This window comes from Mercenaria mercenaria, chromosome 16 (genome assembly GCF_021730395.1).
Source record: "Mercenaria mercenaria strain notata chromosome 16, MADL_Memer_1, whole genome shotgun sequence".
Taxonomy (NCBI): domain Eukaryota; kingdom Metazoa; phylum Mollusca; class Bivalvia; order Venerida; family Veneridae; genus Mercenaria; species Mercenaria mercenaria.
The window spans coordinates 51,799,516-51,827,151 of record NC_069376.1 but is presented as its reverse complement, the minus strand read 5'-3'; the positions used below and the strand labels follow the sequence as shown (position 1 = coordinate 51,827,151).

Below are 27,636 nucleotides of genomic sequence, written 5' to 3'. Positions count from 1 at the left end.
AATGTTTCGTTTAATTTCTTGCTTAGTAGACAAATTAGTCATCTCATTTTAGGACATTGATGCAGAGATTGCGTAGCCATTTCTATATTGTGGGCCTCTGTGGCCGTGTTTCGAATCACTTGCCCCTACGCCCCCCACCTCCCCACCCACCAAACACACGCACCGCAGTGGGCTCGACATTTCACTTGGACTGTAGAATTGTTTCTAGTGGGGAAGCAATCCCGCAGACTTATGGAAAGCCGGGGGTTCTACTCAGGTGCTAGCCCGTTCCTGCAGGAATGGCCAGCGGACTGCCAGGTGCCCGTTCCTGCGGGAATGGCCAGAGGTGCGACGGAAAGTCTTCAGGTGACCTTCCGTTGTGTCGGTGGGACTTAACCTTTACCCTGCTTAATTTCTAAAATGGGCTGGGCAGTACCATTTATTATTCAAAGGGGTGTTCGCTGAAAATTTTCTGACTGAATAGCGAACAGTGCAAACCATGATCAGCCTGCACGGACATGCAGGCTGCTCTTGGTATGCACTGATCGCAAAGGCAAAAATAACTTGCCGCCAGCATGTTAAAGGTTGAAATATCTCTAAGAAGATTCTTTGGACATGAGAGTCTTCTGTGATTTGACCCCGTTATATTATGACAAAATGAATGAAACTGGCCCTGTTTCGATAACTCCTCACTAGTATAAATTGTAAAAACGGAACAGTTGTGTATGCTTGAAGAATTGTGCACACTACTTTGTTATTTCAAATATCACAGGTACTTAATAATCAGACTAGCAGATTATGAAGCTTTCAGAATAATAACCAGAACAGAACAGAACATAAATTTATTTACAACAGACTTGAAGTTCATCGTCATACATACAAATACAAGCATGCGTGAAAGATGAGTGTAAACAAGCATAATACATGTATATACATACAAAATAAAATTTATTATCTGCTGTTATATTTTACCGAGTCATTTAACTTAACTATTAACTTAACTTTTAGTGAAATAACTACAAATGGATATATTATATTCATTATTGATTACTCAATACAAAAACAAAACTATTAAAGACCTATATGATCGTGGTATTATGAGAACACTGTCAATCTTGCCAGTCAAAAGACCAAATAACAACTTTCTACAGTATTATATATAAGAAAACAATCAATCTAAAAGGTCTGCTTAAGCGAAAGCGGAACGCAACATCGTTACAGTAGAACTTGACTTTGGAACTTCGTCGCTTGATTTCCACAATGCCATATGTCAATTTTGGTCAATTTGGAGTGTTTGGTATCATTTTTTTCGTCTCGCCGAGCTCTATCATAATATCCTGATTGTTTCCTTGTGGAACGTATAAAACTAGAGTAAATCGCATTTCCACAAAGCCCTTAGTCGTTGAAAACACTATAGGTTATTTCCACAATGCCACATATTGAAACGCCAATGATATTGTCATATCACATCACGTGACAACAATATGAGGAACATGGCGAAGTTTCAACTAAAAAGGTACATACTTTGTAACAGATATTGCAGATTATACTTTGTAACAGATATTGCAGATTATTTATTGCAAACAGAGAATATTTACTTGCTATTTATTGCTTTTTACAATTTCTTAAATTAGTGGTGTATATAATTTTTGCCAAAAGAGCGCAACCTTTGATGCAAACTCAATGTTAATGTGTATTACATTTTCGGATGGTTTTAGTTTCGGATACTTGATTGTACTTTCAGTGTAAGACTAGTGTTTTACTGTTTTTATTAGTGGTATATATAGTGTATAATAGAGAAACAATAGTGTCCAATAAACGGTCAGTTCTCACTTTTGATCAATAACTTTTGTGGGGTTAATGACCAAAGAATTTCAGAATTCATACCGAACCACTATATTTACCAAAGGGAATACCTAGAATGTTTGTCAGTGGCTGAGATGTATGACATATGTTGTTCAGTGCCAATAGAATGGATTAAATCTGCTGAAAAAGAACATTCCAAAACATATAAAATAGAGGGTCTTTCTGTTTTGTATCATAGCCATCCATATATGGTGTTCAGCAGGCGTACCCTCGTACAAATCGTTTACCCTCGAGAAGGGAAATTACTTGAGGAAAGCCAAGTTATAAGATATTAATATTTAGTTTTTAAATCCAATTGTTATTTAAACTTTAGTTGTTATTACTGAGGTATTCACTAAAATAATTCTCTTTAGTACTTCCTTTTTATTTTATTCTTCTTTCGCGTATTAGTCTTTCACTGATGATTTTTTTCTTTTTACTTAACATATAACTAAATCGGTGCCGTAATGAGTCGAGGACCCCATTGGAAATAAGTGCTCTTCAAGCTACTTTCATGGGTTATCCTTGGTATAAGATCAGCGGAGAATAATTTAGGAAGCACGGCTAAACTTGAAATAACTTTTTTATGATTTTTATTAGTATTAAATCATTGTCTTTTTATAACTTTTATCAAACTATCTATTTGTATTTTTTATCTATGTTTAAGCAATATTATGTGAATGTAAGTCACATGTTAGTTTTAGAATTTGTTCGCTTAGTTTTAAATATCTTACAAAACTTGTCTTACTTAATGCGATATTTGTAATTTTAGATTGTATATATGATCTTATACCTGAATAAATCTATCTATCTATCTATCTATAATTCAATATACCTATGAAAGACAAATGTGACACTAAGTCTTGTCAAGATCGATGGCTGATGACTTTGAGCATATAGATGAAAGCATTAGACATAGATATGAACAATACTTACAGGACAAAATCGATACAAAGGGTGAGCAAGAGGCTTGTAGAAATAATACAAACAGTTTGGTTATATGTTTTATCTAGATAATGTCCTTTCTGTTACTACGGGCAAATTTTTAAGACTTTTTCAGCAAAAGAAAATTGAACATGTGCAATCTGACAGGCATATTTTTCTATTGATAAAACTGCATATCATGCCGACGGCTGGCCGAAGAAGCAATGAGATAGCCAGTGTTTTAGTATTAGTATTACATTTAGTTAACAGGTCCTGGAGCATTCAACCATCATGTCGAACTCACTTTGGTCCCAAAATAGGAATTACATAATTACATTTGCACTGAAAAGATTCATAATTGATAACGATAATGATGAGATATTATAGAAGTTTTGTTGTCCAGGCCATTTTTTATACAAAAAAAAATTGATAGTGTCCATAGTAACATTTAAAATACTTTACTGTTTCAAGAAGCATACAGTCTTGTGTTTCTTAAATATATCTAAAACATTTACGACACTGGCAACAGTTGCAATCAAATTGTCCTGGAGTAGCTAAGGCTGACTGTTTAAAAACGCATTCTGTGTTTTTAGTGGACATGCACATTTATATTGTGTTCAGCTTTACATGTACAGAGGGTGTACTATTTTTATCCTAATGGATAGTACTGTTCATACACATAAACTTGTTGATTTTATTTTTACATAAATAGTATGCAGTATTTGTATGAAATTTGGGTAAAGTATACCTTAAAATTTCTATAAATTTAAGGTATCGTACTTTGAAATGATTCAGTATTCATACTGCTATTGCGAATTTGTGTTAATGAGTCATTTTAAATATCTGCACTATCTATAAAGTTTCATACTTTCCATGTTTTATTTTAAAATTGATCAAAAGATACATAATTACGTTTTTAAAAGCTGGTTCTGCTAATGGTGAAATCTATAGGCCTAAAGTCTATAGACTGGTATACTGCGTCTTTTTGGTGAGATGGAAGTTATTTCATGAATGTTAGTTTCGCAGGTAACAGTGGTTTCATTGAATATTGAGAGTCATTCAATAGTAATGCTTCAGTATCGGTTGTTGAATTTTTATAAGGAGATCATTTCGGAGTATTGCATTATAGAAAGTTGTTCAATAGTTCTTTGTAAGAAGCAATGCTTGAAAGTTACTGAATAGGGCTTTTTCAGTTATTATTAAGACTTTAATATGACTCTGTGTGAATATTCATTGCAATAATGTTTTTATCCTTTTTAGTCAGTGTTAAACAACGAAAAAGACAGTTTGCAAGGCAATTTTACCTATTTTTGAAAGTTCTTTTCATTCCACAACGGCCTAACTCGAAGTTGCAGTTTGGAATTAACTTTCAATACTATAATATTCATTTTCATGTGATTTTTTAAAAACATTTTTTTAATTTCTTAAAATTCTATTTTATTATTTCTTTTGAAATTTTTACATAAGTCTAAAGAATACAAACTAAACAAGGTCTGAAATTTTCAATTTTTTTGACCAAATAGTTGCAAAGTTATTGATACCTAAACTTTCGATTTGCATTTCCCAAAATTGCAAAAATGGCACTTGGCGCATTGTGGAAATAAGGCGACGTCTTGTTATTTCGATTCTAACACGACATATTAGTATCAACATGTTAGAAAAAATGGTAACTACTTTTAATGACATGAACTACATTTCGTGCTACGCACCTAGATCATTCTACACATAGAGGATGACGTCACTACTTTGCACGCGCATGGGTCACTGTGTTCCTGTATTTGTTTGTTTTGTCCTTTTGTGTTCATTTTTGTGTATGGTGTGCATGAGTTTTTCGTGTGTGTCTTTGGGGAGGCAGCGTTTTTTGAACGTGACTTTCCCTGTTGGATATTCTTCCTTGTTTTTTATCTAAAAACAACCGTTGATTGATTTTCTCCTATGTGTATATAGGTTATTTGCTGGTCGTGTTAGAATAATATTTAGACCTATTTTGCTGTCACTCCCGGATATAACAACATATAGACCTATTTCGCTCTCACTCCTGGATATAATAATATTTAGGCATATTTCGCTTTCTTTCTCCTCGATATATTAATATTACACATATTTCTGTCTCACTCATTGATATAATAACATCTATACCTTTTCGCTTGCACTCCTGGATATAATAACATTTACCCTATTTCGCTCTCTCTGCTCAATATGAGAAGATTTAAACCTATGTAGCCGTCAATACCTTATTTAATAAAAGGTAAACCCATTTCGATCTCACTCCTCGGACGATATGATACCATTTGAATAAAAAAGGTCGACATATGAGAATAAAGATTATTTATAACACAAAAATTGTCGAAAGGGAAAACAGATATGAATTGAAAATGAAAAAATAAGTAAACGTCATTGTATTTATTCCGCCTCGCATCCTGTGAAGTAACTCGTTGCCGCCCGAGTGACTGTTGTAACGGAACCAAAGATGCCGGCTTGTGTGGTCGCAGCTATTCCTGCAGCCCCGGCACTCTGACCCAAAGCGAACCAACTACCTGCTGCTGTAGCAGAACCCTGAAAAAAGAAGAATAAAATTTGACAAGTATCCATAAAAACTCCGAGTCCATATATGTGAAAATAAAGCTACGTTTCGACTGGTAGGGGCTAAAAGATGCACATTTTATTTACATGTAGTTTCATACAGAACATAACATAACAGAAATTTTATTTTGACTTAAGCATACAGCTCTTCGTCATAAAATAACATTACATGAAGGTCACAATTTTACAGAATATTATGTTTCATATCCTACATACACGCAGTACACATTTACATTTGACAATTTGAGAGTGGTCAACTTTTAATATCGTCATATATTGTCAAAAATACAAACAAGAGGGCCATGATGGCCCTATATCGCTCACCAGAGTTTATCTGGCCTATTGACCTAGTGTTTGACCCTGATGACCCAGTTTCAAACATGACCTAGAGATCATAAAGACAAATATTCTGACCAAGTTCTGATCAAGTTACATGAAGATAGGATCATAAATCTGGTCTCAAGAGTGTTAACAAGCTTTTCATGTGATTTGAACATGTGACCTAGTTTTTGGTCTCATATGACCCATATCTGGACATGACCTAGGGATCATGAAGAAAAACATTCTGACCAAGTTTCATGAAAGTAGGGTCATGAATGTGGCTCCTAGAACGTTAACAAGCTTTCCTTTGATTTGTGCGGGTTGCCTAGTTTTTGATCCCATATGACCCAGTTTCAGTCTTGTTTCATGAAGATAGGATCATAAAACTGGCCTCTAGTGTATTAACAAACTTTTCCTTTGGTTTGATCGGGTGACCTAGTTTTTGACACCAAATGATCAAAATATGAATTTGATTTAAAGGTCATCAAGACAAACATTCTGACCATGTCTCATGAAGATAGGATCATAAATGTGACCTCTAGAGTGCTCACAAGCTTTTCCTTTGATTTCATTGAATGACCTAGTTTTTGACCCAACATGACCTAGATTCAAATCAGACCTAGAGGTCATCAAGCCAAACATTCTGACCAATTCTCATGATTTTCAAACTTAAAATGTGTTTTCTAGAGTGTTAACAATATTTTCCTTTGGTCAGGTCTAGTGACCTAGGTTTTAACCCCACATGACCCACGAACCTGGCCTAGGGAACATCAAGACAAACATTTTGATCAAGTTTCACGGAGATATGGTCATATATGTGGTCTCTAAAGTGTTAACAAGTTTTTCCTTTGAATTGACCAGGTGATCTAGTTTTTGACCTCACATGATCCAGATTCCACCTTGACATAGAAGTCGTCAAGACAAACATTCTGACCAATTCTCATGAGTTTCAAACTTAAACTGTGGACTCTAGTGTGTAAACAAGATTTTCCTAGTGACCTAGGTTTTGACCCCACATGACCGTGTTTTTAATTTAGCCAAGAGATCATTAAGATTAACAATCTGACCTAGTTTCACGAAGATAGAATTATAAATGTGGCCTCTAGAGTGTTAACAAGCTTTTCCTTTGATTTGACCAGGTGATCTAGTTTTTGATCCCACATGACCAAGATTCAAATCAAACTTGACCTAGAAGTCAGCAAAGCAAACATTCTGACCAATTCTCATGAGTTTCAAACTCAAACTGTTAACTCTAAAGTGTTAACAAGATTTTCCTTTGATCTGGCCTAGTGACCTAATTTTTGACCCACATAACCCAGTTTCGAACTTGACCTAGAGATCATCAAAACAAACATTCTGACCAAGTTTCATGAAGATTGGGTCACAAATGTGGCCTCTAGAGTGTTAACAAGGCAAATATTGATGCACACCGCACGAAGCACACCGCACGACGCACGCCGACGGACGCCGAACAATGAGATTCAGAGTTAAATATTTTTAAAGTTCCATCTACATTTAATTACACATGTATAGGGAAAAAATGGCCACAACCCATTGACGAATCAAAATAATTTGAACAATCTTGGTAGAGAGTCACAAAAGGACTATCTATTTGAAATACTTTCAAAATCGGATCAAGGTGATCTATGTTTTATCATGTCAGTTGCATAATAATTACCCGTATATTACTAAAACAGCAACTTGAGTGACACAGAGCCGCGCTCCTTCCATCATATATATATAAATATCATTCGAGTTGGAGAAAAAATATATAATACAACGTTATTTGAAGGAACAAATCTTTTTTGATCGATAACAAGAGATCACAGAGTGTTCTTACGCCCACCAATGTGCCATTTTTGAGTATTCCAAGTATCTTGACTTCTTGACTAGAACAAGGTCAAATTTCATTTTCGTACATAACACTGGGCATGTGGTCCAAATTTGAAAGCTGTAGCTAGAGAACTGTGACAGTAGGTCACTAGATTAATTTCAAAGACAAAGTTCTTTGTACACAAAACTATGCGTGTGCATCAAGTTTGAAGGCTGTGGTTTGAGAAATTTGAAAGTAGGTCACTAGGTCAATCTTAAGGTAAAAGTATATTTCGGTACACAAAACTATGCAGTTGGTCCAAATTTGAAGGCTGTAGCTTGAGAAATGTGAAAGAAGGTCACTAGGTCAAAATCAAGGTCAATTTTTATTTCAGAACACAAATCTATGTATGTGGTCCAAATTTGAAGCCTATACCTTCCAAAAATGTTAAACTAGGTCAACAGGTCAATGTCAAGGTCAAAGTTTGTTTTGGTACACAATCCTATGCATGTGGTCTAAATTTGAAGCCTGTAGCTAAAGAAATGTGAAAGTAGGTAATTAGGTCAATCTTAAGGTCAAAGTTCATTTCGGTACACAGAAATATGCAAGTAGTCCAAATTTGAAGCCTGTAGCTACAGAAATGTGAAAGTAGGTCACTAGGTCAATCTTAAGTTAAAGTTCATTTCGGTACACAAAATTATGCATGTGGTCCAAATTTGAAGGCTGTAGCTTGAGAAATGTCAAATTAGGTCACTAGGTCAAAATCAATGTCAAATTTAATTTTGGAACACAGAACTATGCATGTGGTCCAAATTTAAAGTCTGTACCTACAAAAATGTGAAAGTAGGTCACTAGGTCAATGTCAAGATCAAAGTTTGTTTCGGTACACAAAACTATGCAATTGGTCCAAATTTGAAGGCTGTAGCGTGAGAAATGTGAAAGTAGGTCACTAGGTCAAAATCAAGGTCAAATTTCATTTCGGAACACGAAACTATACATGTGGTCCAAATTTGAAGCCTGTACTTTTATAAAATGTGAAAGTAGGTCGCTAGGTCAATGTCAATGTCAAAGTTTGTTTCGGTAAACAAAACTATGCAATTGGTCCAAATTTGAAGGCTGTAGCTTGAGAAATGTGAAAGGTCACTAGATCAAAATCAAGGTCAAATTTCATTTCAGAACACAAATCTATGCATGTGGTCCAAATTTGAAGCCTGTACCTTCAAAAATGTGAAACTAGGTCAATAGGTCAATATCAAGGTCGAAGTTTGTTTTGGTACACAATCCTATGCATGTGGTCTAAATTTGAAGCCTGTAGCTACAGAAATGTGAAAGTAGGTCATTAGGTCAATCTTAAGGTCAAAGTTTATTTCGGTACACAGAACTATGCAAGTGGTCCAAATTTGAAGCCTGTAGCTACAGAAATGTGAAAATAGGTCACTAGGTCAATCTTAAGGTTAAAGTTTATTTCGGTACATAAAACTATACAAGTGGTCCAAATTTGAAGGCTGTAGCTAAAGAAATGTGAAATTAGGTCACTAGGTCAAAATCAATGTCAAATTTAATTGTGGAACACAGAACTATGCATGTGGTCCAAATTTAAAGTCTGTACCTACAAAAATGTAAAAGTAGGTCACTATGGCAATGTCAAGGTCAAAATTTGTTTCGGTACTCAAAACTATGCATGTGGACTAAATTTGAAGGCTGTAGCGTGAGAAATGTGAAAGTAGGTCACTAGGTCAAAATCAAGGTCAAATTGCATATCGGAACACGAAACTATATATGTGGTCCAAATTTGAAGCCTGTACTTTTATAAATGTGAAAGTAGGTCGCTAGGTTAATGTCAATGTCAAAGTTTGTTTCGGTATACAAAACTAAGCATGTGGTCCAAATTTGAAGGCTGTAGCTTGAGAAATGTGAAAGTAGGTCATTAGGTCAAATTCAAGGTCAAATTTCATTTCGGAACACGAAACTATGCATGTTGTACAACTTTGAAGCCTGTACCTTCATAAATGTGGAAGTAGATCAATAGGTCAATATCAAGGTCAAAGGTTTTTTTCGGTGCACAAAACTATGCATGTGGTCCACATTTGAAGGCTGTAGCTACAGAAATGTGAAAGTAGGTCACTAGGTCAAAATCAAGGTCAACTCATGTCAAGGTTCATCTTCCCACTCAAAACCATACATGTGGACCAAATTTGAATGTTGTAACTTATTGACAAGAAGATTTTAAAAGCTTTTCCCTATATAAGTCTATATGAACCATGTGATTCCAAGGGCGGGGCCATATTTGACCCTAGCTGGATCATTTGAACACACTTGGTAGAGAACCATTAGGTGTTGCTACATTACAAATACAAAAGCCCTAGGCTTTGCGGTTTCGACAAGAATATTTTCAAAGTTTTTCCCTATATAAGTCTATGTTAACCATGTGACCCCCAAGGCGGGGCCATATTTGACCCTAGGAGGATAATTTGAACAATCTAAGTAGAAGACCACTAGATGATGTCACATACAAAATATCAAAGCCCTAGGCCCAGTGGTTTTGGACAAGAGGTTTTTCAAAGTTTTTCCCTATATAAGTCTATATAAACCATGTGACCCCCATATTAGACCCCAGGGAAATAATTTGAATCATCTTGGTAGAGAACCACTAGATGATGCTTCAGGCCAAATATTAAAGCCCTAGGTTCTGTGGTTTTGGACAAGAAGATTTTCAAAGTTTTTCCTTAAATAAATCTATGTAAATCATAGAAATAAACAAAGGGCCATAACCCCCTCAAAAATTGTTGAACCAGTCTGATTTTCAGAGGGACACAACTAATGTATCAATACATTATTCTGACAAAGTTTGGTTAAAATCCCACAAGTAGTTTCTGAGGAGATGCGATAACGAGAAATTGTTAACGGACGGACGGACGGACCACGGACGCAGAGTGATTTGAATTGCCCTACAAATGAAAGAAAATGTGATATTTTCAAATGTAAGGTTTGTTTTGAGAGTGGATCTAGACTTGAACATGCTTGCGAAAGGATAAATGTCTCTCCTAAGGTAATTAAAGCTTACAAAATATCTATCTTTAATCAAGGAAGCCTGCACAAAAAAAATGTGATCAAAATCGTTTTTAGTGTAGTCTTTTTGGCAAACGTAGAAAGCGCACGCTAAATTAAATCAAAACATCCTGTTACTTTAACAATATTGCAACCAAAGGTGTTTAAATTCGTCTATTACAAAAATACTTTGCAAATAAAATCTATCAAAGGTAAACAAAAACAACTCGAGGGCAACGAATGGAGAGTAACTTAATTGATCGGCAGTACATGCGTTGATGATCTAAACTGGACTAACTTCTTGCATACGCACAAAAGAGGGATAATATAATCAGTAGTTGATCAGAAGTCCAAACAAGCCTTTTTTTACTAAATAAAAGAGCTGAGAAGAAAGTGTTAGAGAGAATAATACACCACGCTGACAAGATACCGAACAAGTTGAATTATACTAATATTATATTTTATCCTGTCACTTGAAGTATTTTCGACCCGATATCAAGGTGCCGTATATCTTTCTTGATATACCGTCAGTTGACACGTGACCAGTGATATACGGTCAGTTGATCATGTGACCTTATGATCGATATTGTTGTCATAAGAAATTTTGCATTGACACAATCACCATTGTGTTGGAAATGTCCGAACTAAGAAAATGAGTGGTCAAATAATGAGTTTGTATTCAAAAACGAAGAAGTTATTGCGATTTTTCAATTGTAACCACATTACTGTGTCGGTGATGACGTCATTATATTAGTGGTGGACGGATAGCTCAGTGGTTTGCACACTGGCCTTCCAATCCTGAGGTCGGGGGTTCGACAGCTACTCGGGAATTTTCAGAAACGCTTTTCAGTATTTCCCACCCAACTAGAGGTGAACTGGTCAGGAACCCAGCCAATCCTTGCGTGTATCAGTGCTTTGATCAATATTGGGTCCCCTTTTGTTCTTAATATTTATAAATGATATCGTCCTTGATCTTGGTAGTCATATCCGCCTTTTTGCAGATGACACTAGTCTTTACATCATTGTTGACTTTCCGGTCCCAGCTGCGGAGCTTCTGCAATCGGACATTCTTAAAATCATGTCATTGGCTGATCAATGGCTTGTAGATTTCAATCCTTCAAAGTCAGAATCACTTCTTATATCCAGAAAAGCAACACAGTTGCTTCATCCTGCTCTGACTATGTATGGCCAAGTGATTCCGGAAGTGTCACATCATAAACATCTTGGACTCATACTTACTAATGACTGTTCTTGGCATGAACATGTCAACTACATCACTGAAAAAGCCTGGACACGAGTACACATTATGCGTAAATTGAAAATGACTCTCGACAGGAAATCCCTTGAAACGATATATACTTCTTTTGTTCGCCCTATTTTAGAGTATGCCGACGTTATCTGGAATAACTGTACAACTTTTGAAAAGGATCAGTTAGACAAGATTCAGAATGAATGTGCGCGAATTGTGACAGGAGCAACTAGACTAGTATCCCTAGAAAATCTCCAACGCGAAACCCATTAGAAATCACTTGAAAACAGAAGAAGAGACCACAGATTGATTTTATTTTATAAAAAGGACTGACCCCGGAGTATCTACAACAGTTAATTCCTCCGTCAGCAGGAGCTTCAACCCAATACAATCTTCGCAATCCTGATTTTATAAGACCGGTATACTCGAGCACTTCACAATACTTCAACTCATTCTTACCTGCTACTATACGTGATTGGAACAATTTGTCCACTGAAATCCGAAATGCGCCAACTTTGACTAGCTTCAAGAATCTTTTGAAAAATAACGTTAACAAAACTCCAAAATTCTATTACACTGGCAATAGAAGAGCCCAGGTCCTTCACGTGAGACTTCGGATAATGTGCAGTAGCTTGAATTATCACTTGTTTCTACGTAATAGTGTTGAATCCCCTCTCTGTCAGTGCGGTGAAGTAGAAAACAGTCACCACTTCTTATTTGTATGTAGAGCTTATGACAACTGTCGCACCTCACTTCTGGCGAGTCTTGTCCCTATCACTAGAAATATTTGTGAAACTACCCTGCTCTTTGGTGACGACTCTTTATCTGATGAAGATAACATAGAACTATTTGCAGCTGTCCAGAAGTATATTCTTGACAGTGGAAGGTTCACTAATAATTAACATTGACTTTCATTGTGACATGTGCTGTAATATCTTGATAACACCTGACATCCTTCTACGTTTTAACTTGTTCATCTGCAGGTGGATTATTTCTATTTTTCATTATTTTTCACTTATTTTCATTTATTGATTTATTCCTTTCTTCTTCTACATATTTTTTCTTATAACTATCACGATTTGAAATTCTTTACTTCTCTTACTAGCACTTAACTTATTTGTGACTTCTGAAATATGACTGAACAGGCTGATAATATTTTGTCTTTTTCTTGATAACTATAGGAATAAAAGAGCCTTGTATGATGTTAAGTGACTACGAATTTCTTACTAGCACTTAACTTATTTGTGATTTCTAAAATATGTACGAACAGGCTGTCAATATTTTGTTTTGTTCTTGGGATTTATAGGAATACAGCCTTATATGTTAAGTGTCTACGATTTTAAGAAACATCTCTTATCGTATATTTTCTTCTAAAATTGGATGTATTGCACAAGAAATATTATTCTGTTTTGTAAATTTAAGCCATGTTTTTGGTGTATATCTTATAATAGAAGATTGACCTTATAAGTACAATGTGCTTTCGTCAATATTCTTTGCATGCAAAATGGTTACTGTACTATTGTTATTTGTGAAATTCATGAAATAAATATGTTTAAACTGTCAGTGCTATAAACTGGGCACGTTAAAGAACCAGGCTGTCTATTCGCAACGAGCTAGGCTAAGTTAGCCAGACAAGCCTGTATCTGATTTCTGATCTCTCTGTCGTGGGGGCTTTGTCTCACTCTGTCCCTCTGGTCAGATCGCTCTGTGTCTGTACTAGTAAAGGATGAATTATGCGCCCTGTGTGGCTGCATTTGAACTATGTAAAGCGCCTTTGAACGTGAAATTGATCATGAAAAGGGCGCTATATAAATCTGGTATAATAATAATAGTAATAATAATTACGAATATGACGTCATTAAAACAGTTGTCGCACACTAATTTTTGTAAAATAAATTGCCAAATATCGGAAAATAAAGTAATGATAAGATAAATAGAATAATAGGTTAGTGCCTAAGATGGAGAAAGTTTATCTGGCTCGGCTCCGGATGTTATCGGGTTCGCCTTCGGCTCACCCGATAACCTCCTCCACCTCGCCAGATAAACTTTCTCATCTACGGCACTAACCTATTATTCTCTATAGCATCACTATGTGAATAAAGATACAGGTTCCCTATCACTTAATTGAAAATTTAAGATACGGAAGAAAACTGAAAATTTACTGTACCTGAAGCCAAGCTGCCAGAGATCCGGCTGCTACGCCTGCAGCACCGAACCCGGCAGCTGCCAAGGCATAAGGTGCTCCTACTACAGCCGCTGCTCCTACACCAACTGCTGCAACAGTTTTACCAGATATCATCGAGGCTACAAAAACAGATTGTGTAATAATGTATAATGTAATAATCATATTTAGAAAAGAACATGTTTTTATTCTGATAAATTGAAACGAACTCTTTGGTGGTACCCCGCATATTCAGAACATAGCAATATCAAAATGTATATAAAGAGCAAAAAAAGCATGCCGTAATCTTTTAACTCAAACTAAAATACAATTTGATCGTTAAAACACGTAAAACTTTAACAAGAGTCAAATAAGGACCATAATTACATTTAAATTCCATAAGAGTTATCTAACTTCATTCTTTCAGAAGCCTTGTTTCAATCTAATAATATAGTTGTTACTGGTAAACAGCTATATAGTTGGTTGCAAGCAAAACTTTAAATGATTTTTTAAGTTCGGAAATGGTCATGACTTTTAGAGATCATGTTGGATATCATTTATCTGAGTAGTAATGAACCGGACGTCTTGCGGCAATTTGATCTGAGTAGTAATGAACCGGATGTCTTGCGGCAACATGATCTGAGTAGTATTGAACCGGACGTCTTGCGGCAATATGACCTGAGTAGTAATGAACCGGACGTCGTGCGGAAATTTGATGTCATACTTGATAAACCGTAGTTTATCGCTGAATGTACACAGCTTGACCTTCTTCTTGTTCTAACTTGCAAACAAATCGAACCATGTTAGAATGCATTTAGAATGATATCCTTCATATGATCTTTGAACGAATACAGTCAAATCTGTGCTACATTTGCATTGAAATCAGACATGAAATAAAGACCAGCTTTATATTAAGAAAACTAGTCGGTTGTCTAAAAGTTTGTCTTTATTTACAGTTTTGATTGTATTGAAGCTGCCAAATAAAATCTATATATGATACCTTAAAATGATGTCGGCCATTAGTAGATCTAAATCTCAGTGAGTGTGTTTTACAAGTCTGGCTTTTAAATTTTTATAAGAAACTCGAGTGGTGATTTGTATATGCAATGTACACGAGCAATGATGTAATATAACATACACTCGATTCAATAATTTGCTACACATCATACCAAGTAATAGACTAAGTATTAATCTTACATTCAACGCATGTTGGCACAGTCCTTTCCCATTGATCATGTTTATCTCTCCTGATAACATGGCAATCAGATGGCTCGAACCCGTTATCACAGCTTAGGATGCAGCGATATCCATCCTTGTAGTCAAGCGTCCAGTCACCGTGTTTCACAGAAACTAAAATAAATAAGATTATTAAAGATGACTGTGAGGACCTCATAAAATTTTGTAAAATCACTGGATAGACATGTCATTTGACTCGATGTCTCTTTGCTCGGACGGATCAATTCGTGAATTATCCTATACAAAGCGTACGACTTAATAATTATCTGAGTTTTTTTTATACATTTGAAAGCTGTACCTGCAATACCTGCAAAACAACTTTAATTCAATGTGTTTGTTGTAACCTGTGCCTAAAAATCTCCTTGGTCGAGTGGTTAAGGTCACTGATTTCGTATCACTTGTCTGGTGTACAATTCTTTTATGTGAAGAAGCCATGTAGCTGGCTGGTTCTTGCTAGATGACCGCCATTGATGAAATAATGCCCGAAGGGACACCTGGGGGTTTCCTCTATCATCAAATGTTGGAAAGTCGCCCAAGGACCTATAATTGTGTCGGCGTGACGTTAGATCCAACGCGATTTTCAGATGTTGCTATTTTATTTTTTTCTAGAAACTAGTTCTTGAGATAGTTTAGCAATGCTGCTCAACAAATGTCTACGTGAAATATGCCTCTTAGACTGAGCCTTACAGTATGTTGCTTTCACTCGCCCAAAGCATGTTTTTCATATACCCGTTACGATCTAACATTTTCTAAAATTTGTTCCTTGTGCAAGATTTTAAAAAGTGCATGCGCTGATCCAGCCAATTTTTTCAGAGGGGGTCCGACGGAACCCTAACTATCACAAATATGTGTCTTATATATCTAGTTTGATGGGTTTTTTGTGTGTGTGGATGTCAGCCGTTTACAAGTTTGTCAATCAGTTTTTGTTGAATAGGCTGAAAAAGTAAAGTGGCCGACAACCTTGGGGCCCGACCCCCGGAAAAAATTGAAATTCAGCGATTCATTTCCTGCATTCTGTGGCATTTTAAGAGCATTTAAGAACATAAGAACACCTTTTACACTGCAATTGTATATACAATATACCCCTTATTTTCACATTTTTATGAGCTCATCTGTTAAATTTTGGAAAAATAATAAAATTAAGTTTTCTAAAAGGTAAAATTCTTCTTTTAGATAATTAACATAAATAATAATAACGTCTGGGTCGTATGTAGCAGCAGCCACATACACTTTGAATGCGGTCCTAATGTTGCCTTTTCGAAAAACCATTTTCTTTCCTTCTTCTCTTCTTTCATTTTTTTAGGATTTCCCCGGCCCCCCCCCCCCCCCCCCCCCCCCCCACTCCCACTCCCCATCTCTGAATCCGCGCATGAATTGTAATATGGATTTGAAGATAATGAAGATAAAACAGTTTGGTTTTAATTCTGTCCGTCTGTACGATCTCCAGACCATGTGGTCAGAAAAAAAACGCAAGGAAAAAGCATAGTTTAGAAGAATGATAATAACTAAACGTTCTGATTAATATGACCCTCAATCTATCTGTTTTTATCCTCACGTATGTTGTAACTTGCGTAGGGAAAAAATCATTGTTTTTCATTAATATCAGATGATGGTAAAATGTTTCATTAAATGGTTATATGTTAATAATTACACATTATCCTAAATAATTTATTTCAACACTTTGTCTTAACAGATATGAAATTCTTATACAATGTACTTTTCACGAGCTCCGAAACATTACCATAGTTTGGCGAAAATATACTTAATTAGTTATGTATGATCAGAATAAAAACAATCAAACTCCAGAAGGAAAAGCCTCTTCGTATTTTTATATTTTAATATCAGATTTTGAAAAATGACCAATTGTTTGAAAGATAGGCCAAACTTTGAAGACAAGGGTCAAGTCAAGATTGAATTCCCGATCAGCTTTTAAGGTCATACATCGAAGTATTTCAGCAATCCTCATAGTGCTTTGATACAACAAATTTAATTGTCGATTATAGCCAAAAATATATGAATCGAGTACTTCTTCATACACATGCATATTTGGTATGTGTAAATATTTAGTATTAGGGGACTCGAGCAAAGATCAAAACTTAACATACTAGTGGTATCATTATTACAAATCATTTCAATAAATTATCCGTACAGGTACCCCAAGAGTTACCTCTAAAGCTACCAAATTAATATGTATTGGCTTAAATTTTTCAGATTTTGTTAAGGTGACGGAGAAGCGGGTATAATACAGTATAACTTGGTATCATCGTTGTTTTCTCATTATGATATTTTAAATAAACTTTCTTTAATTAGCAGTATAACGACAGTAAGATCGGATTCTAGATCTACCCGTGTTTTGTTGTGCATATCTTCCTGGAAACCAGTCTGTCGCCCGCAGTGTGCGCCGAAGAGTAAGCAGAAAATCTCTAATACTAATAGAGACGACTCAGACTACGGACAGCGGTCACACGCTAGGTTTCCTTTACATGGATAGTAACTTTTGCTTTCACTGTAAAAATCAGTGTACTGTGAATCCATCCGTTTCAGTGAAGTTCTCTACTAGATCTAATACAACATTCGTTTTAAAATGCCTGGATACTACTGTACAGACTATATTTCAGTTTAGATGTTCCTATTTTATAGTGTTCTTGACATATGTTTACAATTCGACTCAACAGATATGACAAATTTGAAAGAGCTACTGCGCCCTCGTGAAATTATTACACCCAACTTGTAACCGCCCATCGTGTATAAATAGTGTTAAAAACATTTTAAAAAAAATAGTAAAAGGTAAGATTTATAAAAGTGCGGTATAAATGTGGTACGGCGAGTTAAAAATGCTGATTTATCTGGATTTATAACTTGACATCATCGTTGTATTCACAATATGACATTTCAACAGTATTATGGCTCATTGATCTGCCCCTGTTTCTTATATACAATTTGAGAAAATCCCTATTGTAAGTTGTACTCTGATGTTGATATTTTGTTACGGATCCCATCGGAAAATTAAAATAGCGTGCGTTAAGTTGGGGTAGCCAGAACTATAACTCTTATCATACATTAAACCAACAGCCCCTTTTTAATTATAAAGCTAGATTACATCACGACCTAAAGCAAAAAACTGTGGTGTACATAGATAAGAGGTCATTGAGGTACAATTCTAAAAATAGAACATAAATCCTATAGATACTAAAATACACGACCGTTTGTCCTACTTCTTTGTACGCAATGACAATAAACATTACATTTACTAATTAAAAACAATTGTTATACATTGTGAAATATAATATATAACATTTTGTTTGTTTTTCGCATTTATAGCCTAATTCATAAGAGGCAAGACATTTGTAATTATAGCCCTACTTTTGGTTTCAAAATGTACTAGATCTACTTTCGATTTTAAATCGCGATAAAGATTCCGATTTTAGATCATTTCCTACTTTACAATATATGCGTCAATGTATATATCCAGTCAAAAAGTAGAACCTATTTGATAAATTATAATCTCTAGATCTAGGCACCTTGAAGCAGAAATCTATCATTGATTTTTAATCAAATATTTATTTCAAATTGCAATCAAATTATATATACATATGTATAACATACCTGGACAGAATTCTTCTTTAGTGTATTCCCTTCGACTATCAACAAATGTAAACAGAAATATCATGCAAACAAAATAAACCAAAGATCCCATGCTGACTTCTCTGGCAGCAATTCTAGGCCTCCTGCAAGAACGAACGTGCGCACGCATACATTCCTTTTAATACGGGCGGGGATTTTCTCAAAGTAATTACAACGTACTTCTGTTACAGAACTTTATAGTTTCTTTTCATTAAGGCGAACTTTATGTCAGTTAGGAATTTAGAGCATTTCGCGCAACCCTTAGCGCAATTATCGATTTGTTACTTATTGGTGTAAAGTTGAATGGTTGCAGGTGGTATCACTGATTTTTTTTTTTTTTGTAGATTCTAAATAAAACAAGTACGAAAGTTGCTGCAAGATGCAGCAAAAGCACAGGAGATGATATAGCGATGCTGGTGTCTTTGTTGTAGACATTAGCCAAACGGACAGTTTGGTGGAGTTTTATGAATCTTGGACAAGAGGCATGAAACTCACAGTGTGAAAGGAAAAACTAATGTGGCTATTTAGATTACCAGTTCCTTGAACTATAATGCCATACAAAAGTAAGATTGAGGACGTAATTAAAGTCCTTGGTAAAATTAACAAAAGTTTATGAAAAATACTTAGAATACGTGTTGGGATCGATATTTTATTAGTAACAGTTTCAGTTTTAAAAACGACTTTTAAAGAAATAGTAGGTAAATTACCAGGAGGTAAATACCTTCTTCAACTAACTGCATATATGGATCACCTTTTTTATTATTAAAAGAAATGTAAACAGAACGGCTCGGACACTTCACACCTTCAAGGGAAGCATGTCTGGTTTTAATCATTTGTATCATAAAACAATTGTATAATGAAATTTTGTCGGGAGATAAAATCAGTATGTCTTAAGGCATACAGACACTAAATAATGACGGGTCAGTTTTTATTTCTTTTTGCTCAGTAGAGCTATTTTCCTTATTTTCTTCGCAATTTCTCATATATCACCACTACAGTTTGGAGTCTCATTTTTAGCTGATTTTGCAGTGTGTGTGTTTGACTGAAAATAGTTTTTGCATCAAACATGACCCCCACTTTTCTTTTGATTTTTATTCAGCACTGCCAATATTCTTCATTTTGTTTTCATGCAGGTGGAAGCTTTGAAGTTACTTATGTTCCGTGATAACATCAGTAAAATCAACTTACGTCTCTAAAGTAGTATTTTCATTAGGACTCGCCTCCTGCTCCATAGCGTGTTTACATTTTTTGTACGTAAAAGGTCACTCCGTATCGACAGCCCTATCACGTGATCTGAAACAGGTAAACATTCTCACTACACTGCAGAGAGAATGTCTCTACAATGAGTTTACAAGTCAAATGGTTTATCGCGGCCAGAAATTTGTACAAACCGGACAGAAGTTGCGAAATTGTCATTTGTGCGAGAAAGAAGCGTTTACCGTAATGTCCAGTACTGGACAGGTATAGTGACCATGCACGGACACAGCCAATTTTCTCAGAGGGGGGCCGATCCCCTGCCCCCCCCCCCCCCCCCCCCCTGGACATTTTGAAATTTAGCACTTCATTTTTTGCTTTTTTAAAGATTTTCCAGAGGGGGTCCGGACCCCCGGTACCACCCTCTGGATCCGCGCATGGTGACATATCATGCTTTTGTTTATGCAGGTAAACTGCGTTTGGTTAAATTTCAAAAGAGCAAATTGTCTGAACAGTGTACAAACTCATTACTGTTTTTGGCAAGGGTGGAAAAAAAGTGGTAAACAATGAAAGCAGTAACAGTTTTATTAAAAAATAAACAATGAGACAAACATTTCCAACATCTTTGGACGGTTCAAAAATCCCATGTTAAACATACGATAAAGCCCGAAACGCGTGAAAATGTTCCGAATGTAAATCGGGTGAAATAGACGCTCGTATAGTTAGCTTATGCGTCTAGATTGATTAAACTGGGCGAGTCTACTTACTTATTACTTGAGGATGAAAAAAAAACGTGTTTTTTAAATGTTGCTCTTAAACAAGGGTGGCGGTTGAACTACTAAAAGTACAACAACAGTTAATTCACAACAAATCATACGGTATGTTTTTATAATCAGTAGAAGCTAGTCGTATTTACGCTTATGAGACCTGTTTCACCCATAAGTAAAGAATTCACAGGTCCATAATGAAATATTTTCCCCAGCGTGCAAATACTTGTCCTATTCAATATGATCGCGGCCTCATCGGCGATCAATAACCATGTCAGATTAATAACCACAGTTAATCTATTTCTTATCACTTGCTAATAAATAAACAATTAGACCCTCAACCTACACAGAATCCTAATTAATCTCAGTCTTTACAATATTCTACAGAAAATTACAGAAATGGCCTCTAGTAGTTCTTTGAATTGGAGTAAAAAATTAAATGAAATTCCAAAATTTACTATTTTACAAATTGCTGATTATATAAAAGAAAGAGGAAAAAACAGGGCATTTGAAAAAGGATACAATTTTTTTATTGAAAGTTATGTACATGACGCTTTTGTTTGTAAAACAGACAGTAAATTTCTTGTCAAAGCAAAATGTTGGCGAAGTCAGAAGAAAAATGAATTGCCACATATATTATTGGCACAGATATGTTTAAAAGAATCAAACGTTCTTGATTAGCTTAACCGCTCTAGCCTTGAACGAATGTATTTTTCATTCATTCGCCCTCTTCTTGAATACTCAGATGTAGTCTGGGACAACTGTAGTGAAGCTCTGAAAAATGATATTGAGGCAGTCCATAATGAAGCAGCTCGTATAGTAACCGGTGCAACAAAATTATGCAATATCCAGAAACTGTTACATGATTTGAAGTGGGAGACCCTCGCAGAGCGGAGGAAAAAACATCGTCTCATCTTATTCTACAAAATGCTTTATGGTCTATCTCCATCTTACATGTCTGATCTCATTCCAGGTCGTGATCAAATTAACGATGAAGGCTACAATCTAAGAAACATAAGAAGTGTAAACGCCAGGACACAGTCTTACAATTCTTCATTTCTGCCCAAAACAATCCGTGACTGGAATGCATTACCACAAACGACAAAAGAAGCAGCTACCCTAACAGCTTTCAAATCAGCGCTAAACAAAAACTTATCTAAATCTTCTCCTCTGTTTAACTGTGACTCTAGAAAGGGACAAATTCTACATACTCGATTGCGTCTTGGGTGCAGTTCTCTGAATTATGACATCCAAAGAAGATCTTTAACTGAATCCGCTCTTTGTACCTGTGGAAACACTGAGACTGTCGATCACTACCTGCTTCGTTGTCGTAAATATCAAACAATTCGTGAAAGGTTTTTCTTAAATACTCCATGTCCATTGTCAGTAAACAATCTTCTCAATGGCAATGATAGGCTCTCTTTCGAGCAGAATAAATCTCTAATCGTTGATGTTCAGCGTTACATTCTCGCAACAAAAAGGTTTACTACCTAATTCGGCCCTGCTCTGTCGATTTGCACCCCGGTACCGTGAGTATATACTTGATTCAAGCAACACTCCTTTTTATTTTACAAAATTTAGTAGAAACAGATAGCATTACAACCATGTTATATAATTCTTATTTGTCATATAAAATTAGTTATCACTAGCCATGATTCCTGACAATATGGCATTTGATGATTTGTAGTTATTTCATATATGGAAAGGAATTTATATAAGTTTTAAATAACTTGTTTTCCGATCCATTAATTTCATGTATTTATTGTTGTATACCATGTATGTCAAACTTTCTGAAATAAAGTTTAAACCAAACGTTCTTGATGGACAATGCAGCTGTATTGCTGGGTGAGTGAAAATTATGTACTTTTTTAAATGATTAAAACTTAATTTGATTTTTGTGTGTGAATTATTTTGTCTTGTATTCCATTAAAACTATACTGAAGTTTTCAAACAAATGTCACTAAAAGAATAATGAATATTATCAAATAAATTCTAATTATATGATTTCATTTATGCTTTCAGAACCGGAGGAGTTTGCAACCATATAATTGCATTGTTATACAATGTAAATCACTGGAGTAACAAGAGAATGACAGAGATCCCAGCAGATATGTCATGTACAGACGTGAGCCAAATATGGCATAAGCCACGTGGGGACAAAATTGAACCAGAACCAGTAATGAAGCTCACCTTTGCCAAAGCAGCAACTGACAGACAGCTACGTAAAAGGGAACCTGTGAAATGTTATTTGTATGACGGGCGTGCAAAAAAAAGTAAAGGAACTTTGGCACCATCAAAAGAGGAGGTAGCTACTATACAAGAAATAGTTGGAGCACGCAACAGTAACATTCCTATAGTGTATTTAACTAAAGACCACTCAACAACACACTCAACTAACACATTATTTGGAGAAGTTCCTACTGGTTCCCCACTCAGCTATCAACTCCAAGACTATCACAGCTCTAAGTCTGAATTTTCAGCGTACATTCCTAGCAAAGTTGATATTGTTTTGCAAGACAGCCTTCGCTTCCCTGATATACCTGTACCAAATTCAAGTCTTAACATAGACTTAACTCAACTTGATGAAACAAGCAAAACATTCTTGCAATCACTGGACGTAACTAAAGCCAGGTCTGAGGAGATTGAACAAATCACTATCGATCAGTCTCAGAATAAACTATGGCATGAGATGCGTAAAAATAGACTTACAGCATCAAAGTTTGGCGACGTTATAAATAGAAAAAGTGAACCAAGTGAAGCTTTTGTCAAAAATTTATTTACATGCAAAGATTTATCAAGTGTAAAATCAATTTCACATGGCAGAGATAAAGAAGATACTGCACGAAAATTGTACACTAAAAAAATGAAAAACAATTGTAAACATAATGTGTCAGTATTTCGCACAGGACTCCTAATAAATACAAGCTGTCCTTATCTTGGAGCTTCCCCAAACGGCAAAGTTTTAGACAGGTCATCTTATGATCACTTCGGGCTGTTGGAAATTAAGTGCCCATATAAATATAGAAATACTACACCCGCGGAAGCAGCAAGAAATACAGACTTCTGTCTTGAAATAAGGGACGAGGAGCTGCATTTAAAAAGGTCACATAGTTACTTCTACCAAGTGACTGGACAGATGGCAATAGCCGGTGTAAAGTGATGCGACTTTGTTGTTTTCACGAACAAAGGACTATTTGTAGAACGTATATTTTATGACAAAAACGTGTGGGCAAGAATTTTCCCAAAGCTTGCTCAATTTTACGTCAACTCAGCAGTGCCTTATCTTAAAAACAAGCAGACGGACGTTTTAGTGAGTACTTTAGTCATCGTCAGTTGAAGTTTTTGCAATAAGGGATCCTGGAAATTTGACAAAAGTCAACAATCAGTCCATATTTGGTTTACAACACCAGCAGATTTAATAGGTAATCTTCTGTCAAATATATGGAATTTTCTAACTTTTCCTATGGCCCTTTTAACATGTATCCGATGATGAGCTATTAGTATTACATGTGTATCCTGTACATTTGCAGCAGACAATCGTTTTCTTTTTCCAAGAAACGGAGGAATGTTTAGACAGAGACCTATCTCGTTCAATTCGTTTGCAATTGTAAATCCTTTATCTGCCATGATTCCGTCTCCACGTTTTAATTCGCCAGTCTCTATTTTTTTGTTTTAACAAATCAAAGAGACCACTGCGTTGACAAATTACTTTGTCTGAAATTCCACCAGTGTATAAATGTGACACAAACATTATTCCTCTACGACTGTCTACTCCAACGAGGCCTTTATATGTGTTTGCCGACTTGTAGTCAGAATACGTTTGTGACTTTCGTACTAACGAAGAAGGCATTTGTATTTTTAACTCAGTGCAATCAATAATTAGCATTACATTTGGATACTGCTTTTTAAAATCATGTGTCTTATGTTTTGATATTATATCACGATGAGGAAAAACTTTCATAGAACCTAGTCTTATGTAGATTAAATTTATCCATGTATTGAAAATTCTTGTCACCATTGATAACGAAATTTGAAAACGGTTTGCCAAGTCCTTGTTAAATAACCCCAGTCTAAGTTTCATTACAGTCAGTAAGAATTCATCCTCCAAAGAAAGTTTGTAAGTCCTGCTTGAGATACGGAGTATACCAAAATGTGAAGGCACCGCAAGTTTTGCACAAACAATATAGGATAGATCAAACGCCGCGAGTTTGTCACTTTTAGAGATATGTCGTCACCTCAGAGATGATTGATCACCCCATAGAGATATCGTCATGGATATGTCGTCCTCTTCCAGAGATATACCTACATTTGTCAGAGATATGCCGTCATCTCAGAAATAATTGATCACTTTAGGGAGATATCGTTAACACAGAGATATGTCGTCACCTGCCAGAGATATATCGCCACTTCAGAAATATGTCGTCACCTGTCAGAGATATGTCGTCACCTCAGAGATATAAATATCGTCACCTGTCAGAGATATGTCGTCAACTGCCAGAGATAAGTCGTCACCTGAGAGATATATGTCGTCTCCTGTCAGTGATATATCGTCACAAGTATAAGGATCTTACATGCCTGCCTGTGTAAGGCAGCTGGTCCTCTACCAAGATTTAACAAATCATCCCCCTAGGGTCAAAAATGGCCCCGCCCCGGGGGTCACATGGTTTATATAGACTTATACAGGAAAAAGCTTTAAAAATCTTCTTGTCTGAAACCACAAGACCTAGGCCTTTGATATTTGGTATGTAGCATTTCCTTGTGGTCCTCTACTAAGATTGTTCAAATTATGCCCCTACGTTAAAAAGAGGCCCCGCCCCGGGGGTACCAAGTTTTACTTATATAGGAAAAACTTTTAAAATCTTTTTGTCTGAAACTGCAAGGCCTATGCTTTTGATATTTGATATGTAGCATTGCCTGGTGGGCTTCTACCAAGATTTTTCAAATTATGCCCCTAAGGTGAAAAGAGGCCCCACCCAGGGGGTCCGAAGTTTTCAGAGATATATATATATATATCGTCACCTGTCAGAGATATGTCGTCAACTGCCAGAGATAAGTCGTCACCTAAGAGATATATGTCGTCCCCTGTCAGTGATATATCGTCACATCAGTACATCAGTATAAGGACCTTACATGCCTACCTGTGTAAGACCGGTTTTTCCATTCCCGAGGGACAGTGTGGAATGAAAAATTGAGCGTTAGCGAGGGTTTTTTTATCCAAACTGTCCCGAGGGTTGGGAAAACAGCTGCCTTACACAGGGAGACATGTAAGATAATTTCCCTTGCCTATCACGTTCAAATAGATTGTGGTGACAAATAGATTTGGGTATTTCCTTGCATTATTTATATAGTTTATGACATCATAATAGTGTCAAAACTATGTGACGTCACCAAAGTGCGCGCTATTTTTGGACAAGGGTTTTCCCTGGGGAAAGACATGAATATCTATCCCTGGAGCGTGCTCAGACAAATGTATACTTTCACCGCTGGGTAGGCAAAAAATATATATCGTCGATCCTCCCACGAGCGTTGAATTCTTCACTTGAGGAGGCCATCCAGCTGGCTTACGGAAGTTCGGTGGTTCTACCCAGGTGCCCGCCCGTGACGAAATAATGCATGCAGGGGAACCTCGGATCTTCCTCCACCATCAAGGCTGAAAAGTCGCCGAATGACCCATAATTCGGTCGGTGTGACGTTTGACCCAAAAAAAAAAATAATACCAATACAATTAACCGATTTTGTGGCTGAGGTGACGATATACTGATATTGAAATTGGCAAGGAATCTAGTGTCCATAAGTAAAAGTAGTTAAATGTTTGAGCTTACATACCAAAGAAACAAATACCATTTGATGAATACGATGACAGAATTAAACAAATTTTCTCTTTATTTCTTGTCTTTTGAATTGCGCTTTTTCCTGCGTAACATCACGGGGCAATGCTATTACGTAACAATGGTTATGTTTTAAAGGTAAACTAATTCAGTTACCGTAAATTAAAGTGAATTGTCCACACTTTTAAGGCTATTCTAAGTATTCTTTTCTCTAAGATTCCATAAAATATGGGTACTGCGAGACCACTGCTACAAACTTATTGACATATTCATTTTGCAAAATACATTAATGAATATTGTGATTAAGACAGCAAGCCGTTGCAACGTTCTTTTTACCAGTATCTGACACTTGTTTTCAACCACTTTATCATTTTTCCGTGCCATGTAAACAATCTAAACTGTGGGCGAGAAGTTGTAAAGCTTTCATTTCATTTGACAAGTGGAGAAATGTAAAATTTAGAGGATTATATTTCTATCTAAATAACTAGATTCTATTCTATAAGGCATTTATCTACAACGCTTCTCGTTAACACTGGACAAAGTAAATGTAATAGTTGTTGATTTTATTATGCAGTAAATTCATTATTTTCAGTGAATGCAAAAGATGATTGGCTTTTAAAATCTTGATAACACATATTCTTGATAGATAACTGATACAGTTGTTTATAGTCAAAGGTATGACATAAGTTCAATTTATTTGTTAGATACAGCACGAGTACTCAATTCGATCTAATGCGGTGCTATCACTAATCAAATGACAAAAAGTGTTCCTCACTCTTCAAACGTGTTTAAGAGAAACATTGCTGAAACGTGCACAGAAAAACTAAATATCAAATGTCAGGTATTTTATCTTTGAAATCTAGTAACATTACCGTTAATTTCATATAATGATTTTCTTTTCTGTATGTCGAGTCCAGGCTTTATTCTACGTTATCCGGATAAATTACGTTACGCCATTACTTCCGGTTTATGAAACATAAGCATCATTCTATGCCGACACGCCGAGGGGTAAAGCAGCAGCTTCAAAGACTTTATTTACTGCGAGTTTGAAAGGGTCTGTCACA

General features: G+C 35.9%; 1 protein-coding gene across 1 annotated transcript; it reads right to left on the bottom strand.

Annotated features, from left to right (window-relative positions):
* Positions 1-806: 806 nt before the first annotated feature.
* On the bottom strand, positions 807-18,934 carry LOC123539624 (interferon alpha-inducible protein 27-like protein 2B). Its single transcript, XM_045324300.2, has 4 exons — positions 18,766-18,934; positions 15,121-15,273; positions 13,930-14,066; positions 807-5,304 (listed from the first exon to the last, which is right to left on the bottom strand). The coding sequence occupies exons 1-4, from the start codon at positions 18,911-18,913 to the stop codon at positions 5,152-5,154; spliced, it is 591 nt and encodes a 196-aa protein (XP_045180235.2). The 5' UTR covers positions 18,914-18,934; the 3' UTR covers positions 807-5,151.
* Between the last annotated feature and the right edge of the window lie 8,702 nt (positions 18,935-27,636).

Bases quoted from the DNA above. Each gene is read 5' to 3' on its own strand.
- LOC123539624 (XM_045324300.2), bottom strand. From the start codon at position 18,913: ATGCGTGCGCACGTTCGTTCTTGCAGGAGGCCTAGAATTGCTGCCAGA. The intron at 15,274-18,765 runs GTATGTTATACA...TATTTATTTTAG, and splicing joins TAAAGAAGAATTCTGTCCAG to TTTCTGTGAAACACGGTGAC. The intron at 14,067-15,120 runs GTAAGATTAATA...CTGTTTTTGTAG, and splicing joins TGTGCCAACATGCGTTGAAT to CCTCGATGATATCTGGTAAA.